The following is a 19,990-nucleotide window of genomic DNA, read 5'->3' on the forward strand; positions in this document are numbered from 1 at the left end:
GGAGCCATGGCTGACAGGGTCACCAAGGAGTTATTAGGTCATGGTGGCTTGTTCTTGGTGACATTTGAACAGAGTCTTTGTTAGCAAAGGAATTGGGAGGGAATGCATAAAGAAATTTGTTCTACCAGTTGAGAAGAAATGCATCCGACTCCAGTGGAAGGTGAGTGTAGATTCTGGAGCAAAATAGTGGAAGTTTGTGATTGGAGGGGGACACAAATAGGTCTATCTCTGGCGTTCCCCATTCTTGGAAGATTTGACAGAGTATTGGAATTGAGAGTCCATTCGTGTAGTTGGAGAAGTCTGCTCAATCTGTCAGCTAAGATGTTTTGTTTTCCCTCTAAGTCAGGGGTGTCCAATGTCGGTCCTCGAGGGCCGCAATCCAGTCGGGTTTTCAGGATTTCCCCAATGAATATGCATGAGATCTATTTGCATGCACTGCTTTCAATGCATATTCATTGGGGAAATCCTGAAAACCCGACTGGATTGCGGCCCTCGAGGACCGACATTGGACACCCCTGCTCTAAGTAAACTACTTTTAGGAAAATGTTTAGAGGGATCGCCCAATTCCAGATTTGCATTGCTTCTTAGCAGAGTGGGTGAGATCCTGTACCATCTTGTTTGTTCACTTAGTACATGGCTATGTGGTTGAGAAGTTGGTCTTGAAACATGAGAAGAACATTCTGAATTGCTTGAAGCTCTAGATTTATGTGAAAGGTTTTCTCTTGGTTGCTCCAGGAACCCTGTGTGTGAAGATCTTCAAGATGGGTTTCCAATCCGAGCAAGGATACATCCATTGTTAATACTTTCTGATGTGGTGGAGTCTAAAAAGGAAGGCCTCTGGCTAGATTGATGGGGGAAAGACTGATTAAGGTCAGATATTACTTGTATCTTCTGAGATAATGTTCCACAAAATTAAGACTATTGAAATGACAGAGTCCTCTGAGGAATTCTGAAATGCAGACGGGCAAATGGGGCAACAAACTGTGGATTCCATATGGCCCAGAAGACGTAGCATTTGACATGCAGTGACCGCTTTGACAAGCTGGAACAGTTTGGTGGATCTGAAAGAAGTTTTGGGGTCTTGTCGCAGTAGGAAGGCAATTAGTGTCTAGGAGCACTCCAATGAACTCCAGACTTATGAAGGTTGTAGATGAGGTTTTTCATCATTGACCTCAAACCTGAAGTTCTAGAAGATGTACACTGGACCTGATCTTTATTTGTGCAGCCTGCGGGGTTGCAGCTTTTACCAACCAGTTGTCTAAATAAGGGAAACCCTGGAAGCCACAGGAATGTAGTGTCGAACCAACAAAGGAATGAAGTGTACTATAACCAACCAAGGAGTGAACACTCTAGATGCTGAAGTGAATTAAAATGGTAGTGCTTTGCATTGAAAGTGATGTGCTCCTATTCTGAAATGAAAATACTTCCTGTGGATAAGGTGGATAGGAATGCGAGTATAAGTGTCCTTAAGATCTAGAGAGCAGAGTCAATTGGTTCCCCCCCCCCCAACAGTGGAAGAAGGGTTCCTAGAGAGACCATGTGAAACTTCTTCACTAAGTATTTGCTGAGCACTTGGAGGTGTAGGATTGGACATAAACCTCCGGTCTTTTTCGGTAAGAGGAAATACTTGTAATAGAAACCTCTGTCCCTTTTCTGTGTAGGAACTTTTTCTACAGCGTTTAGTTGGAGGAGAGCCAAGAGCTTATGCAAAAGGAGAGTTTTCTGGTGGAAGATGAAATTGGACTCTCTTGGAGAACTATCTGGAGGCCTTCTTTGAAGACAGAGTATAAAACTGATTATTTGAAATACAAAGTTGTTGGAAGTGATGAGGGCCACTGTTGATAGTAATGGATTAGACAGCTTCCGAAGGGAAGAGATTAAGGTTGATGAATATTGGTTAAGCTCTCTGTGATGGAGTCATAAAAATTGATGCGTCTTTTGTTGAGACTGTGGTTGTGACTATTGAGAACACTGTTGCTGTTTTGTCATCTTTGAGGTAGAGCCCTGAATGAGGTGGGTGTGGATTATATCTGTGCTTAGAATAATAGGGAGGCCCTTCTGGGAGTATAATAATGTACAGTTGACTGAGATTTAGAGGTTCTCATAGGAGATTGAGTGGACATGGAATCTTTATGTTTCTTAATTCTTTGAGTAGCTTCTTCAGTTTTGTCATCGAATAGCTCATCCCATAAACAAAGAATATTAGCCAGCCTTTCCTGTACATTGGCATCCAGATCTAATACCCTAAGCCAAGCTTGGCGCCACATGATCATGGATACAGCAGATGTTCTGGATGTTACATCAAAAGGCATTGAAGATGGAATGGGTCATTACTTTCTGGTCTCTAGTAAATCATTGAGAAAAGAAGAATCATATATAAATTTTAAAAGACATTTAAAAGCACATTTTTTCCAATTGGCTTTCTCAACTTAGAACAGAGTTTGGGCCTGTGATCTGTGTTTTATTGTTTTACTATTAGAAATGTTACTATTGAGATATTTGCAATGATATTTTGTTAAAAAAAATTTTTTTAAACTTTTGTTCTTAATCTTTTCTTTTCTATTTTTAATGTTGTTCTTTTCTTGATGAATATGAATTGTGTATTGTAAACCGCTTAGATCCTTTTAGGCTGTTATGCAGTATATAAAGTTCTTAATAAACAAACATAAACATGTTGAAAATCAGGCAAATGATCCTCCGGGATACACTGTTCATAAGCAGACAATTTTTATGAGTTGTTTCATACAGAATGTCATATAAAAGTTATAGCTGAGAGCCCTACTTGTTAACATTGTGCTCTGGAAGACCCTGCATCCGAATGTATCCAGAGTTTTTCCTGCTCTGCCTGGTGGTGTACTGGCATATGTTCTGGAACTATTTGTCTTCTTTAAAGCAGACTCAACCAGAAGAAATTGGTGTTGTAGTTGTGGCTTGTTAAAGCCTGGGCAAGACTGAATTCTATAAAGAGAATCCATTTTGCGTGGAACCACAGGTACTAAGAGGCAATTCCCAGTTTTTGAGGATGGCATTAAGAACATAAGAATTGCCGCTGCTGGGTCAGACCAGTGGTCCATCATGCCCAGCAGTCCACTCACGCGGCTGCCCTCTGGTCAAAGACCCAGCGCCCTGAGACTAGCCCTACCTGTGTATGTTTTGGTTCAGCAGGAACTTGTCTAACTTTGTCTTGAATCCCTGCAGGGTGTTTCCCCCTATGACAGACTCCGGAAGAGAGTTCCAGTTTTCTACCATTCTCTGGGTGAAGAAGAACTTCCTTATGTTCGTACGGATTCTATCCCCTTTCAATTTTAGAGAGTGCCCTCTCGTTCTCCCTACCTTAGTGAGGGTAAACAACCTGCCCTTATCTACTAAGTCTATTCCCTTCAGTACCTTGAATGTTTCAATCATGTCCCCTCTCAATCTCTGTTCAAGGGAGAAGAGGCTCAGTTTCTCTAATCTTTCGCTCTACGGCAACACCTCCAGCCCCTTAACCATCCTAGTCGCTCTTCTCTGGACCCTATCAAGTAGTACCGTGTCCTTTTTCATGTACGGCGACCAGTGCTGGACGCAGTACTCCAGGTGAGGGCGCACCATGGCCCAGTACAGCGGCACGATAACCTTCTCTGATCTGTTCGTGATCCCCTTCTGTATCATTCCTAGCATTCTGTTTGCCCTTTTTGCTGCCGCCACACATTGTGTGGACGGCTTCATCGACTTGTCGATCATAACTCCCAAGTCTCTTTCCTGGGTGGTCTCTCCAAATTCCGCCCCGGACATCTTGTATGAGATTTTTGTTACCTACATGCATCACTTTACACTTATCCACGTTGAACCTCATCTGCCACGTTGATGTCCATTCCTCGAGCCTGATTATGTCACGTTGCAGATCTTCGCAACCCCCGTGTCTTCACTACTCTGAATAACTTCATATCGTCTGCAAATTTAATTACCTCACTCATCGTACCAATGTCCAGATCGTTTATAAAGATGTTGAAGAGCATGTGTCCAAGCACCGAGCCCTGGGGCACCCCACTGGTGACGCTCTTCCAGTCCGAGTATTGTCCGTTTACCCCCACTCTCCATTTCCTATGCTCCAGCCAGTTTTTAATCCACGTGAGTATTTCACCCTCGATTCCATGGCTCACAATTTTCTGAAGTAGTCGTTCATGTGGAACCTTGTCAAACGCCTTCTGAAAGTCCAGATATACAATGTCAACCGGGTCGCCCTTGTCTGTCTGTTTACTCCCTCAAAGAAGTGCAACAAGTTCGACAAACACGATATGCCTTTGCTAAAACCGTGCTGATTGGTCCTCATCAGCCCGTGTCCGTCAAGGTGATCAATGATGCGGTCCTTTATCAGCGACTCTACCATCTTTCTCAGTACCGAGGTCAGACTCACCGGTCTGTAGTTTCCCGGATCTCCCATTGAACCTTTCTTGAAGATCGGCGTAACATTCGCTACCTTCCAGTCTTCTGGAATCTTTCCCGATTTGATTGACAGATTGGCTATTAGTTGAAGCAGTTCAGCTATGGTCCCTTTCAGTTCCTTGATGACCCTCGGATGGATGCCATCCGGTCCCGGAGATTTATCACTCTTAAGCCTATCAATCTGCCTACATATCTCCTCTAGACTAACCGTCAATCCTGAGCAGGACTTGGGTAGATGGGCAGGGCCAAGGCACTGAAGGTACCAACTATGGGACTACATGGTCAATATAGAAACATAGAAGATGGTCCTGCTACACAAGAGTGCAACTCTTAAAACACACTCAATGGTTTGGCCATCAATGGGAAGACTCAGATGTTTGGGGAGATTGAGTATATATTACACTGAAAAACAACTGATGCTCCTGGCCTGAAAACAGGCTTCAAGGTGCCCAAAGGCCCAAAACTGAAAATCTGAAAAAAAAAAAAAAAAAAAAAAAACAACAAAAAAACAAACCACACAAAAAAACCCAAAATACAATTTTTAACTGAGGGAGAAATGAAAGAAAAATAAAATGATTATTATGAAAAAAGAGCGGGAAGGCAAAAGAAAACACAAAAATATGGTGGACATGACAATGAAGCCAACGGCACAGTGCGCAGCGGCCGCAAAGAGAGCGAATAGAATGCTAAGTATAATCAAGAAGGGTATTACTACCAGAACGAAAGAAGTTAATCTTATTTGGACAATCGCTCTTCAAGAGTTTCCTTTAATGATTCTATTTCTGCTAGTTTCTCAGCTACATATGGTATTCCACAAGGCTCAATCCTGTCCTCACTTCTGTTTAATATATTTCTTGCTCCTCTTATGACTCTTTGCCAATCTATTGGCTTCTCTGTATTTGCCTATGCAGATGATATACAACTTTTGCATCCTCTTGACCCTAATAGTTCTTCCGAAATTTCAGCTATCAATGAGAAATTAAAACAGATTCATTTATGGCTTGATAATAATAGATTATCCTTAAATATTAATAAAACTAATACCTTGCTCTTCTCTTGGAAAGACAATCATAAGCTCGCTGTTCCTATTTCCATCCAAGGGGTTACTCTTAAGCAGATAAATAAGATTCGAATTTTAGGTGTGATTTTAGATGAAAATCTAACCTACCATGACCATGTTAGTTATGTGGTTAAAGCTACCTTTTACAGACTTCGCCAAATACGGGCCATTTCAAAATTTCTATGTCCAAAATCATTGAATATATTAATTCACTCAATGATTATCTCAAAAATTGATTACTGCAATGCATTATTCAAGGGAATGGCTCAAAAAGAAAATTAGAAGATTGCAGATAATCCAGAATGCCTCTATCTAATTAATTATGGGAGCAAAGAAGTTCAACCATGTAACTCCCTTACTTCAAAATGTGCATTGGCTTCCGGTGTCCCATCGTATTCTATACAAATTATCTTTACTTACATTTAAATCTCTATTATATAAAACTCCAGCTTTTATTTATAAAGCATTGATACCTTATAATTCTCCCAAATTTTTGAGATCAAACGACCAACTCTTGTTGGTCATCCCCACTCTCAAAATTATCAATACTCGAAAGCAATTTATTTTTACTGTTACGGCGCCTCAGACCTGGAATTAACTCCCGCTATACTTAAGAGAGGAGAAGAATTTGGAAAAATTTAAGAGCCAACTTAAGAGCTTTCATTTTAAAGATGTGTTCAATACTTAATTGAAATGTTAATTTGCTCTTTCGTTAATTGCTCTTTTGTCTACTTTTATTTTACCTATTTATTTGTCCTTCGATTCCTGTTGTGTTTTACCTTTAATTGTTGATTCTTTCCTATCTAAGATTGTATTTCTATCCCACCTGTCCTATTGTATTCTTGTCTTATCTTAATTAGTTTGTTTTGTGACTTATCCCCTTGTTAATTATATGGTCTATTTTATGTATATTTTAGACAATTTATTTTACCAATTTGTACATCGCTTAGAATTTGGAATAGGCAATTAATCAAATAATAAATAAACTTGAAACTTGAATCTGCCATTGTATCGGGCGATGGTGCGTCCACATCTGGAGTACTGCGTCCAATATTGGTCGCCATACCTTAAGAAGGACATGGCGTTACTCGAGAGGGTTCAGAGGAGAGCGACACGTCTGATAAAAGGTATGGAAAACCTTTCATATGCTGAGAGACTGGAGAAACTGGGATTCTTTTCCCTGGAGAAGAGGAGACTTAGAGGGGATATGATAGAGACTTACAAGATCATGAACGGCATAGAGAGAGTAGAGAGGGACAGATTCTTCAAACTTTCGAAAAATAAGAGAACAAGAGGGCATTCGGAAAAGTTGAAAGGGGACAGATTCAAAACGAATGCTGGAAAGTTTTTCTTTACCCAACGTGTGGTGGATATCTGGAATGCACATCCAGAGGGCGTAATAGGGCAGAGTACGGTACTGGGGTTCAAGAAAAGATTGGACAATTTCCTGCTGAAAAAAAGGGATACAGGGGTATAGATAGAGGATTACTGCACAGGTCCTGGACCTGTTGGGCCGCCGCGTGAGCAGACTGCTGGGCACGATGGACCTCAGGTCTGACCAAGTGGAGGCATTGCTTATATTCTTATGGCACACTTGGAAGAACTCCATGCAAAGATAGCTTTCAGCTCTGCGGAAAACTGATGGTCCTGCGAGCCAATGTCAGGCAGGAAGGCACTGATGCATAGGGGATATGGGCAGTCTTGAGATTTAAACATTTTTAAAAGTGATAGTATACTTTTTGAACTGTCTGAACCATGCTCTATGGATGACGTCTCCCACATGCGAGAACATGCTGCCTGCTTATCCTAGGATAATAAATTTTATTTGTTTTTAATTTGTTGTTATCCTATTATGATCCCTTTAGTTTATATGGTATCAGGCCCTATTACATTTTATTATTGCATTGTAGGAGCCCTTGTTTCAGTATTTGTTCATTTCATTGCATTCAATTTTTGCTTTTTTTGTGTTTGTAGACCCCTTGATGCAAGACATAGGGCTGAAACACGTTTGTGTCAAGTCGATTATTTGAAGAATAAAAGCATTCCAGTAATTTTGGTTGCCTTCATTTTTCTGTCTGTGCATTTGTACTTTGAGAAGTTGGTTTCTCCTGTTTTTATGTGTGTGTTTTTAAACAATGTCCATATCTGATTTAGACGCCTAACCTTTGCAGAAGTTTCTTTTAGTTTTTTGTAACCATTTCCCTAATTTTTCTGCCCTTATGAAAGTAAAAAATTGACATAGTAGATTTTCTTAGTGCTTTCATGCTGATTATCTTAGATTTGATCATTATTGTCAAATGGGCTCAATATTTTTACCTCCTGAAACAAGTCCTGCAATCCATTAAGGACTTGATCTTTAAAAAAAAATCAAAAACAAACCTCCAAAATACAACACTCTCCTTCTTTGCTGAACCAGCTGCTCCATGAATTAGTCACTAATTTCATCTAGGAACTTCACCTCCCTAGCATTTATTGGCATGATGACATTTATCCAGGGGATAATTAAAATCAATCCCCATAAACACAGTGAAAAATCAGTGAGTAATAAGCCTTTAAATACAGAGCCTTTATTTTTTGTTAATGGAGGAAGAGATCTCAGAAGCCACTGCAAGTCACATATTTGGCTGCTGTTTATACATTCAGCTTCCATCACAGCTCAAAACCCTCCTTTAAAAAAAACAAAAAAACCCCAAACACATAGTGCAAAAATGAAGAACTTATCTTAAAAACCAGTGGAGGTCTGCTATTTCATCAGCGGCTGTACACATTATATGCAGATACTTTCTGTCACTAGTGGGGACAATGGAGGATTTCTATCCTTAGAAAATGGGCAATAGAGGATTAAGCGATTGGCCCAGGGTCACAAGGAGCTGCAGTGTGAATTGAACCTAGTTCCCCAAGATTGCAGTCTACTGCACTATTAGGCTACTCCTCCACGCTAGTATCACTTTGTTGGTTATCTTCTCCCTATCAAGTCTCTGAAATGCCTACTACATTCAATAAGTGTTGAGGAGGGCCATTTTCAATAGTGCATCTAAATCCAATTTAGACATCTTGAGAAGTGCATCCAAAAATTGTGTGGAGAAAAATGGCCATTTTCAAAACTGCTAGACATCTTTTTTTTTTTGCATATCGCCTATCTAGACGTTTTGGACCTTAGGACGTCTAACTTTTTTGGCCATTTTCAAAAATCAAAACAACCAAAACAAGTCCATTGGGACATGGAAAAGGCTAGCATGTTAATGGATTGGCCACGTACACACGCCAATAGAGCACTGGGGCATAAAGGGTGCCAGGTACACATTTCACCATAACCCCCTTATAATGTATGGCGAGACCTCCAAAGCTCCCTCAAAACCTATCATGCCCACCCACCTACCACCCGAATAGACCTTAAGGTATCATCTATATGGAAGTACAGTAGGATTTTTGTGGGTTTACACTTTCTACCATAACTGTAGTGGTTAGAGTAGGATATGGCCCTTGGTCCCCCTCCTTATGGTTCACTACACCACCCACCAGGTTACTCCAGATACCTGCTTGCTGCTTTGCTAGGATTTCTGTGATGCTGTTAAAGAGACGTGTATACTTTTCATTTTGATCTCGGGGGGAAGGGGAGCAGTGTGTGTGGGGTCATAACAATCCCTCCAGTGGTCATCTGATCACTTTTGGTACCTTTTTGGCCCGATGCTTTAAAACAGGTCTAGCTCTTACGTCTAAATGGTATCCTGGATGCCTTGGTAAAATGTACAATTATTGCCAAAAGATGTTCAAGTGTTAATTAGGCCCTAAGCCTGCCCATAACACACCTCCAACATGCTCCCTTGAACTTTGGATACAATCGCCAAAACATTCAAGTGCTGGTTTATGCCGTCTTTTGGACATCTTTCTTTTTTTAAAATGAACCTCATACTCTAAACCAGGGGTGTCCAACCTTTTGGCTTATCTGGGCCGCATTGGCCGAAAAATATTTTTCTGGGGCCACACAAACACTAACATTAGCTGATGAGCCAAAAAAAGGTTGAGCAGGTCCCAAATTTGCAATCACTAATATAGAAGATGTACGTATCTAATAATAAACCTTCATTAAAGGGACACTGTGGAGAGGAACCCAAAAAAGCAGTAATACTTATTCTGACTGAGTGATCCTCCATGTATACCGCAGACAGTGGGAGCAGTCACAGGTCTCCATATCCCCATTCTGATGAACAGGGATGCGCGCTTTTGGTTCTCCCATTCACTTCTATTACAGCTACGGTGAGTCTCTTCAGAGGTGAGCCTCATCAGAGCGGGGATGCTGAATCAGCTGTCCGCAGCACATGTGGAGGATCATTTAATCAGAATAAATATTACTGCTTTTTTGGGCCTCCCACATTGAGCTTAGGCTCCCTCAAAATGAATATCTCCCCTGCTGTAGCTAGTAGGGATCCCCAACTGACCAACTGACAGCCACCACCTCCCCCTCCAACTTCCCAAGTTCTGCAGCTGGCAGCAATATTGCAGAGCTGCTGCCTTCTCTCCTCCCTGCCCCCCCCCCTTTGGCTTTCATGCTTGCATGAAAGCAGGGGCAGCTCGAGGATATTGCCAATGGCTGCAAAGCTTGGAGATTTTGAGTTGCCAGACTGGAGGAAGATGTCTTCAGTTGGCAGGGCTTGGGAATCCTCATTAGCTCAAGTATTAATAAATTGCACTCAGACAGAGAGAAACTTTGGTGCCCATCCATTAATTTTGGGCTCCAGTCCCTCCCCCAAATCAGCTGTATATTACTACGTCACTGAATACAAAAATAATTGTGATGCACATATCCCAAAGCTAACATAGTCCAATTAATAAATTCAAATAAAACAATTTTTTCTACCATGTTGTCTGGATGTTTTGTTTTTCCATCATCTTGGTCCCAGTTTCTCTTTCTGCTTTTTCTCTATCTTCAACTAATTCTCTTTCCAATGTCTGCCGTCCATTTTCTCCTCTTCTGTCGTTCCATTTCCTTCTTATGTCTATCTCCAAAGTATTGATTTTTCCCTTTCAGCTTTCTTAACTTTTTCTTTTTTGCCTCTATCCACTCAAATCTTGCCTTGTTTCTCACCCTTCTTCTTTTTAAATGTTCAGCTACTTCTCAATTCTCCATATTCTCTCAGTCCCTAGCTCTCCCATTTCCCAGCCTCCTATTTCCTGCTATCTACTCCCCATTACCACATTTCCACCAAGGAACTCACTGCTCTCTCACTCATCTTGTCACCTTCCTTTTGACCTCATCCACATGGCTCACCACTTTCAGAATCCTCCACCCTCTCTCCACTGGTCAGGCTATAATTCCCTGTCCCTTTCTTTCCATCCCCTAGCATCATCTTATCCCAGCTCTCTTCCCTCCTGCCCTCCCATGGTTCCATCTCTCCTCCTCTATCTCTATGGTCCAACATTTTGCTCCCTCTCTTTTCTGTTTTTCTTCTTCTCTCCCCCTTGATGCTGAACAATGAAATGGAGAAAAAAAAAGAGAGATGCTGCATCTCTGCCTTCCATCCACAGGCCTAACATTTTCCCTCTCTCCCATCCCTAGATCCAACTTCTCTCATTTTCTCTTCCCAACTGCCCCATCACATCTCTCCACCTGCCTGCCTGCCTCCCTTCCCCAGGTCTAGCATTTCTTTCTTTCTCTTCCCAACAGTTCTCCCTTCAAGTATCTCTTTCTCTCTTCCTCCAGACCTACCCAGGTACAACTTCTCTCCCTTCAGAGCATTGCCCACCATCCCTCTCTCTCTGTCCTCTGTTTCTGGTCCCATAAGCTCTCCCCTCATGCCCTATCTGGCACTTCTTTTAATACCCTCCCCCCCAAAAAAAAAGTCCAGGAGGCTTCCTTTGCCCAGCATGCGCTCCTTCTTCTCTCTGCGCCCATGCATCTCCATCTTACTCCTCTCCCACCACCATGTCCAATAATTCTCTCTCTGTCTCCGTCCCTCCTCTCTCTGCCCAACAGTTCTCCTCTTTCTTTATCTCCCCAATTGCACCATCTCTTTCCCTCTCTCAGACACCCAATTCTCCCTTTCTATTATCTCCCTCACCTCTGCATCTCTTTCCTTCAATTCCTCCTATTATTCTATCTTATGGCTCATGCTTCCCTCTATCTTTCTCTTCATTCTGTGTCCTAAGTTCATGCCCCTCCTTCCTTGCTTCCATCATTTTTCCTAAGTTTGTGTTCCCTCCCTCTCAAGTCCTCTCAAGTCTCATGCCCTTCTCCCTCCCTCCCTTCTGTACCCTGGGTGTTACCTTCATGCCGGCTCCCTCCTCACTGCTAGTCATTTTTTGCTGAAAGCCACAGGCAGCGCCTCCCTCTCAAGTCCCAACACACCCTTCTCCCTCCCTTCTGTGCCGCGGGTGTTTACCGTCTTGCCTGCTCCCTCCTCCATCTTGCTGCAGTGTTTGCTCAAAGCCGTGGACAGTGGTTTCCACGCGCCTCCTGAGGCTGATCTGGAAGTGCTCCCTCTGACGTTGCGATGTCAGAGGGAACACTTATGGGTCAGCTGCAAGAGGCACATATGATCCGCTGCTCGCGGCATTGAGCGAACGCTGCAGCAGGCAGGAGGGAGCAGGTAAGATGGTAAACACCCGGGACGGCAGAGGAAAACACCGCATCTCTCTCGAGTACGAGCTGGGTTGCACAAAATACTTCATGGGGTCGCATGCGGCCCATGGGCCGCGGGTTGGACACCCCTGGCTCTAAAAACTCTCCAATCTTATTTTTAGGTATCTAGCATATGTATACCTATGTTTCAAAACTTTTTTGTTTCTACCTACAACTTGCTTAGCAGTTCACAGGGATAAAGTGCTATTTTTTACTCTATATTCTCTAATCTTAAAGGCACATGGCCTACCTTTGCCTTTGTTGCAACCTCTCTATTGGTATGCCCCATCTTTACTGTTTGATAGTACAGGTGCACAATCCTTTATTCAAAATGCTCTGGACCAGAGACATTTTATTTTAGAATTTTTTGGTTTTTGGAATGTTGCGTCACCAGTGGCCATAGTGATACAACTTCATCGCCCGCTGCAGCCTTCTTTCCAATGCCTCCTGCCTTGTTGATATCACTTCCTCTTTCCTTCCTGGCTGGATGTGACAGAGAAGCATGCAGGGCCATGGCAGGCAATGAATTCTATGAATTGTAGCAGCCACCGTAACTCCTCAGAAGTATACCAGTGTGAGGGGTAAGATGAAAAAACTGAACTACTATCAGCATAGAGAGAAGTCTTTAAAGTGACTTTGGGGCCAAGTTTTACTTTTAATGCTAAAAGTAAGCTTTTTTGTATAAATTAGCAATGTTAAAAAAAAATTCAGTTTTTTGGTTCACAACATTTTGGATAAAGGATCTTATACCAGTACCCTTCAAAAGATACCTCACTCTGAACCATGTGCTCCTGAGAGTCTGCTCTATCTCCTTTTTTAAGTTTCTTGTTTATTTGATATACTACTTATTTTGCTAAACAGAATTAAAAATATGACGAAGAGAAAGAAAAGGAAATTAAAACAAAAAGAAAGAAAAATAAAAGTTATAGTCCTGATGATGTATAATCCAAAATCACAACTTCAAACTTGTACAACATGAAATCACTGCTTATAGGTCAAAGGCCATTAAGGAAAAGAAAAGAAAAATTTAATAGTCTTAAATTTAACATAGGATGTAAGTGAAAGCAAATTCCAAAGAGTAGGTGTAGTGACAATGAATATCTAATAGCAAAAAGTACTTTATCAAATGAGGTAGACTTAGTTATTCTGCATGCTGTTTTAGACTCAAATTTGTAATTTTTCAGTTTACATTTTATAATTTCTTATCTTTTCATTACTTTTTACAGTTTAATTTTTTTAGGGATCATTTTGATTATAATTTGTAATTGTGATTAAGATCATAAGGTCTTGCTGGTAAGGGATTTCATTATTTCAGACATTACAATCGAAGTAGACTTTGTGAGCCCCAACAAAGTAGTAGGCCTTCCAGAAGAAATACAACCCGATTACTAAAGCAATTAAAAGAAAAGACTAAGGGCTCCTTTTACAAAGCTGCGCTAGCGGTTTTAGCGCACACTAAATTGCTGCGCGTGCTAGATGCTAATGCCAGCATTGAGCTGGTGTTAATTCTAGCTGTATAGCGCAGGTTTAGCGCGCGCTAAAATGCTGCATGTGCTAAAAATGCTATCGCAGCTTTGTAAAAGGAGCCCTAAAGATTCTAAGGTTAATGTTGTAATACATATAGGAACAAATGACCTGGCCATTGATAGTGTACATGTAGTACAGGGAGCTTTCCAGAAGCTGGGGGAAAGGTTGAGGTCCTTGGTAAGGACTGTAGCTTTTTCTGAAATAATTCTTACCTATGGAAAGGGGGAGGAAAAACTACAAAATACAGAAAACTTCAATTGGTGGCTCAAAACATGGTGCCAAAAAGATTTTAAGTACACAGGAGGGTGGGGCAATATATGGAAAAATAAAAGTCTGTATTACAATGGGCTACATATTTCTAACACAGGAAAAAGGATCCTTAGAGAGAAATATAGGCAATATATTTTTAGGCTATATTTTTAGGGGGTGCTAAATGAAAGCAGATGTAGTCCAGAAGTCACCTCCACCAAAACCAACAAGACAGTTACCAATGAACAAGAAAGTACAGTAGATGGGAAGCCTAGGCAGAAGGATAAACAGAGGACGTGAGACAAAAAGTAACAAAAAGTTCATGATTTGCAATGCCTGATCAGAGATTGTTTCTATCACAGACACATAATTCAATGACTCCCATTCATAGGATGCAAACAGATAGGGCTATATACTCTATATTAGGAAAGAGATGGTTAAAAAGGTGAGGAGTGGCTTTATATGTGAAAAACAATATTAAAGTGACTAAGATGCAGGAGTCCTGAGGAGAGGAAAAAGAGGGATGGATTGTCTTTAAAAGAGAAGACAGAACATCCATCTACATAGGTGTTAACAGTACCTTCAGATGCATTATTACAACAATTCTGGAAATTCTGCAGCCAAGTACTGTAGCTTAAAATATTCAACGACTAATTACATTGTGTTACTTGAGTATACACAATTTAAAAATATTGTACCCAAAATAAAACAAGCAAAAAATATTTTTAGATCTTTATTTATATATACTGTAAACCTAGAATTTTTGTGAACTTACCAGTACACATGATATCTGAAACCTGTGATAGAGATAGGCAAGGCTGAGAAGCCATTGACAAACAATTAAGTTTCATTTGTTTAATGTTTAATGAAAAAGTTGACAATTATGTTCCTCCAGATCATGCAAAAAAGAATTTCACTGTTTGCTTAACAGTTCTGTTTCTTCGGTACTTTGAAAAAAAAAGTATACCCTATTTTTACCTCACAAGCGTTTCAACCAGAGACCAAGTTCCTCTTGCACACACAGGACACTGAAGAAGGTCCAAATAATACCTCAGCATGGATTGAGACTTCCAGGGAGGGTGAAGGTGTAGTAAAGTATAGAAAATATCAAATATTTGGCTTAGCAAATTTATGCTCAGATTACCCTATTGTAGAAAAAAGAGAGACAAACATGGGCAAAGACTGAATTCAGCTAATAAAAGCACTCAGAGTCAGATCCATTTTATGGAATGAAAACTGAATATCAACCAAAGCTAATCTTTGTCTTTGCATCTAATCTAAAAAGCATTGCCCGTATGTACTATAGAGGCATAAACTCATGATTCTAGTTCAATAATTTAGCACAACAATCTTAAATGTTATTCACCAAACTACTAGAAGCCAATGAAGATCTAGTAGAATTGAAAGAAAGGTGATCATTTTGAATTTTACCTTGGGCCAAAAAGGGCTGAGATCTCCGAGGTTGAGAACTGGGTGCAACCCTCCTGAAATATTTGTCATTAGAAAGTACCTGGAGTAGAAAACCTCAGGTGACAATCCTTCTGCATTATATTCAGAACCTAGGAATCCATGGTGATGCCAAGACTGGAAGAACCCAAAACCCCACAAAAGAACAAAATATATATCTAAATCTATCTATCTATATATTCTGGAAGGGTTGTGACTGGAGGGAAAAAAAAAAAAAAAAAGAGGCTAAAAAGAAGGCTACTGCTTTGTTACAGCATACAAAGACTACACAGGCTGAACCCCCTTCTCTGAAAATGTGAATGATAGGTCATGGTGGTTGTTTCTAAATAGAAATTTGTACACTGGTAGAACCCTTAGCAGTACTGCTTTGGAGATGTTTATCTGTCTAACAATACAGAGGATGACAGAGGTACCTCTAGGCTATCAATAATAAGCTGGAACTTCACTTAGAAGAATTCTCCAATCTTGCTCTAGAACAATAATCTGAAACTTGGTCCTCCAAAACACAACAAATGATAGACTCATTGGCCCCTGTTTACTCTCACACTAAAACCTACTCTACTAAAAAGAAGCCATTGCATAATCATGAACTCTTTCGTCTCCGGCTTCAGTTACGCTCCTTTAACGATTGTGGAGACATAAGCGCTCTTAATCCATGCTACGCAAATATAAAGATCAAGCTACATTTTACAAAAATTCTCTAAAGGCAGTTAAGGAAAAATTATACACAAAGCATATAGCAAATACTCGGAACTCCTCAGCACTCTACTCCATTCACTCTCTCCATACACCAGAAGACCAAGCTCTAATGCAAATCGACCTACACGCAAGACCATGCCAACCATTTTGACCAAAAAATCAAAACTGTACACACTAAATTTATTAGTCCCTCCAATTCTGAGACACCAATTTCTCCTACCTCTTGAATACACTCTTTCATTCAGCTCTCTTACTGATTTCCATTTGCCTACACTAGATGAAATCAATACAGAGTTTAAATTTGCCAAATAACTCTTGAAAGCATACCTATCTTACTCAAAAACATTTCACAATCTTGGCCCATTTCTACACAACATGATTAATAAAATCCTCTCTACAGGCTTTATGCCTACATCATGGAAATCCGCCCTTGTTTTTCCAAACCTTAAACAAACATACCCAAAGACCAGATCACCAACTATTGACCTATCGCAAACCTACCTTTTCTAGTTAAACTCGTCGAAAAACTGGTTTTTAATCAGCTATCCAATTTTGCTGAAAAAACCAATGCTTTCCACCCATACCAAACTGGATTTCAAAAAAATCACTCTACCGAACTCTCATAGGTCTGACAACTTCTATTCTCTACTTCAAAGATCATCGCAAATCTTCCATTCTGATATCCTTAGATCTTACATCTGCCTTTGACACCATTGATCATACTCTATTTCTTAAAATACTAGAATCTATTGGCATTTCCGGAACAGTTCTGCAGTGGTTTCCCTCTTATTTCCAAAACCGAAACTACAAGTTTCTCCATCAGCTTTAATGACTCCACATCATCTACCATTTATCAAAGCTATGGAATCCCTCAGGGTTCAATCCTCTCACCCCTACTCTTTAACATCTTCTTTACCCCTTTACTTACTTTAACAGAATTTATAGGATTCACTGTGTTCATGTATGCCGGCGACATCACCTGACGAAATAATATAAATTAATTAAAAACTCCAGCTTAACAAACTCTTACTGAAGTCTCTAAAACAACCGGTGTTCTTTTCGCAAATTCTACAGAGGAATGTATATGCCTACCCATCTGTATTGACTCCTCTCCAATTCAAATTGATACCAAAATCAAACTCCTCGGAATAATTCTTGATAAGTAACTCAGCTTCCATCAACAAATTAGCACACACACAGAAATGTTTTCACAAGCTAAGGTTCATTTGTTCCATCACTTACCTTCTCGACCCCACCTCCCCCCATCAACATTGATTCATTCCCTTGTAATTTCAAACATAGATTACCGTAATAACCTAGAAAGAAATCCATCGTTTACAACTACTGCTAAATACAGCTGTTAAATTAATTTACCATGCAAAAAATAAATATGATCATGTCACTCCCCTTCTTTGTAAAGCACACAGGTTACACATTACTCATTGTCTCACCTATAAAATACTCCTTCTAACCTTCAAAACAAAAAACTCTAACCAACCAGCTTTCATTGACAAACTTGGCTTGTGTAGATGAGGACAGAGATTGCAGGGTGGGGCATGGATAGGGACAGAACTCAGGGGACGGGGATGGAGAAAGATCCTGTGGGGATGGGGACAAATTTGTCCCTGTGTCATTCTCTACTTGGGTTCAAAGTATAATTCAACAGTCACCACTTCAGTCAACAGAATGACCTTTGCATGGGATCCACTCACAGCAAATGAGAGGAAGTTTCTTTTCTGCTAGAGTTCAAATGTCATAAAACCTGATCCTCTGCAGGAGAGATATTATGATTTCTACACTAGGTACTTTCTAATGACAAACTAGGTCAGGAGATTTGCATCCATTTCCAGACTTCAACCTCTCTTTTGCACAGGGAAAAATTCAAAAAGAATAGTTTTCCTCTTTCTACCATTTCTCTGCTATTCTCATCTGTTCCATGAACTGGTCACTGTACAAATGCTACCCCAAAATCCTCAAAAGATTATCCATCATCATATGAAATGTTTTACCAGACATTTGACTTTGATTTTCCTCTTGATGCAGTTCATGTGTTCCAGCACCCTTGTCCTGAAAATACTCTTCATACAGTTACTGGTAGAGGAGTGCAGATTAGTAATCCTAGGGGTCAGCCAACAATTGCGCAAGGTCAGCTACCAACAGGCAGTGCAGAAAACACTTTTGCTGACATCAGGGGCCTTATATAAGGCACACAAAAATCCATCTTTGCTATGGCTTGCTGTTGTATGTGCATGGCCAAAGTGGCAGACCGTACTGTTTGGGAGCCTCTTGGAGTACTGTTGGAATATTTTTGATCTGCTGCGAGTTTGCACTTTGAACATACGGGTAAATGAAAGGTGAAATCTAAGTCCATTATTCCATTTAGTTTTGTGAAAGGCCCTATGGATAAATGCATTCTGTCTAGAATTACTCTTTTGGCGACTGCTTCACTGTTTGGGGCTTCTTTTAGTTCCACTGAACATAGGGCCACCTTAATAATGGGTCTTTGCCTCCTAGTGGTGTAAATATTTATACGTCTCCTTTTTAACCCTTATAGCCAGGAAGTTTGTTAATACAACTGTTTTATAGGGAATGTGGCTTGCCTGCAGAAAAGATGTCCGGGTGATTCTGTAGCTCCTCTGTCAACTGCACCATTCTGCTAATTTATCAGCACTAATTTTCACTTTAAAAGTGAATAATTTCTTTGATAATATCACCTACAGCAAATATGGCAACTGGAAGTCAGACCAGGTTGGAAGCAGCGTTTGTTGCTGGGAGTACAGCAAAACGGCAAAAGCCAGATCCACCAACTCCGTCTAAAGTGCCCCTCCAGAAGGACACTTCAGAACAGCTGATGGAGGAACTAAAATCGATTAGAGGTTTGCTGCAGGATAAAACAGCTAAGTTGGATAATGTACAGGAAGAAATACATACTCTGTCAAAACAGATGAAAATGTGTGAGCTTAAGACAGATCAGTTGGAACACTGGGTAACTGAAACGGAAGGTCATTTGAATAAATTTCAATCGGATTATAAATATGTGGCTCATATCACAAGGGAGTTGGAGGAAGCTAATAATAGAAGTAGAAAGAGTAATATCAGGATATTAGGGCTTCCTGAAGGGATCGAAGGTACAAACATTATTTCTTTTGTAGAAGAAATGTTGCCGAAGTTGCTCTCTCCTAACCTGCAATTTCCACTTGAAATAGAGAGAGCACACAGAATACCATCGCAAGCTTCTAACAGGCATAACGGTTCCAAGCCCATAATATGCAAGTCACTTCGTTTTAGACAGGCACTGGATATTTTATCTAAGGCTAAACAATCTAACTCCTTAAAATGGCAAGACAATAAAATTCATATTCTACCTGACTTTGCCAAGGCAACTGCAAGCCGAAGAAAACAGTTCTTGCTTCTCAGACCTCAATTAAGGCAGTTGGGAGTTAAGTACAGTCTGCTGTACTCAGCGATCATGAAAATTACATTCAACAATAAAACTACTCACTATGAGAGCCCAGTTACACTCCAGGAGTTCATTAATCAGCATCTGGACCATATGTCTTAAGGGAGCACTAAGACTCATTGGATTAAGTCTACAGACTTTACATATATTTTTTTATTAATCAGTTATCTTAAGGAAGGTGATCAAAATAATTTACAAACAAGAGGAATGAGGTTTAAATTTTTTATTTAATGTTTTTCTATTTTTCGTTGATAGTGCTGTTGTGGAAGTCACAGTGGGTTTTTTCAAGAGCCAGTGGAAATGAGTTTCTTGGAAGAGGGGCGGGACTTCCATGTTTTCTGTTAATAATATAACTTGCTTTTAAATTTTATTATATGATAAAATTTTCTGGAAATTGAACTTAAATTATTCATTTTAAATGATACATAATGGGTTAATTTAGGGATGAATTTAGGGTGCTTGGGGGAGAACAGTAGTCTACATG

General features: G+C 40.3%; 1 protein-coding gene across 3 annotated transcripts in view; it reads right to left on the reverse strand.

Moving 5' to 3' along the window:
* Positions 1-19,990, reverse strand: part of SLF1 (SMC5-SMC6 complex localization factor 1) — a 205,245-nt gene that overhangs the window by 100,242 nt on the left and 85,013 nt on the right. For all 3 annotated transcript variants that reach the window (XM_033918723.1, XM_033918643.1, XM_033918557.1), the window contains one exon: positions 14,859-15,025. In XM_033918723.1, the coding sequence (XP_033774614.1) occupies positions 14,859-15,025 (167 nt within the window). The remainder of the gene's footprint in view (positions 1-14,858; positions 15,026-19,990) is intronic.

Source organism: Geotrypetes seraphini, chromosome 1 (genome assembly GCF_902459505.1).
Source record: "Geotrypetes seraphini chromosome 1, aGeoSer1.1, whole genome shotgun sequence".
In the NCBI taxonomy this organism is placed as follows: domain Eukaryota; kingdom Metazoa; phylum Chordata; class Amphibia; order Gymnophiona; family Dermophiidae; genus Geotrypetes; species Geotrypetes seraphini.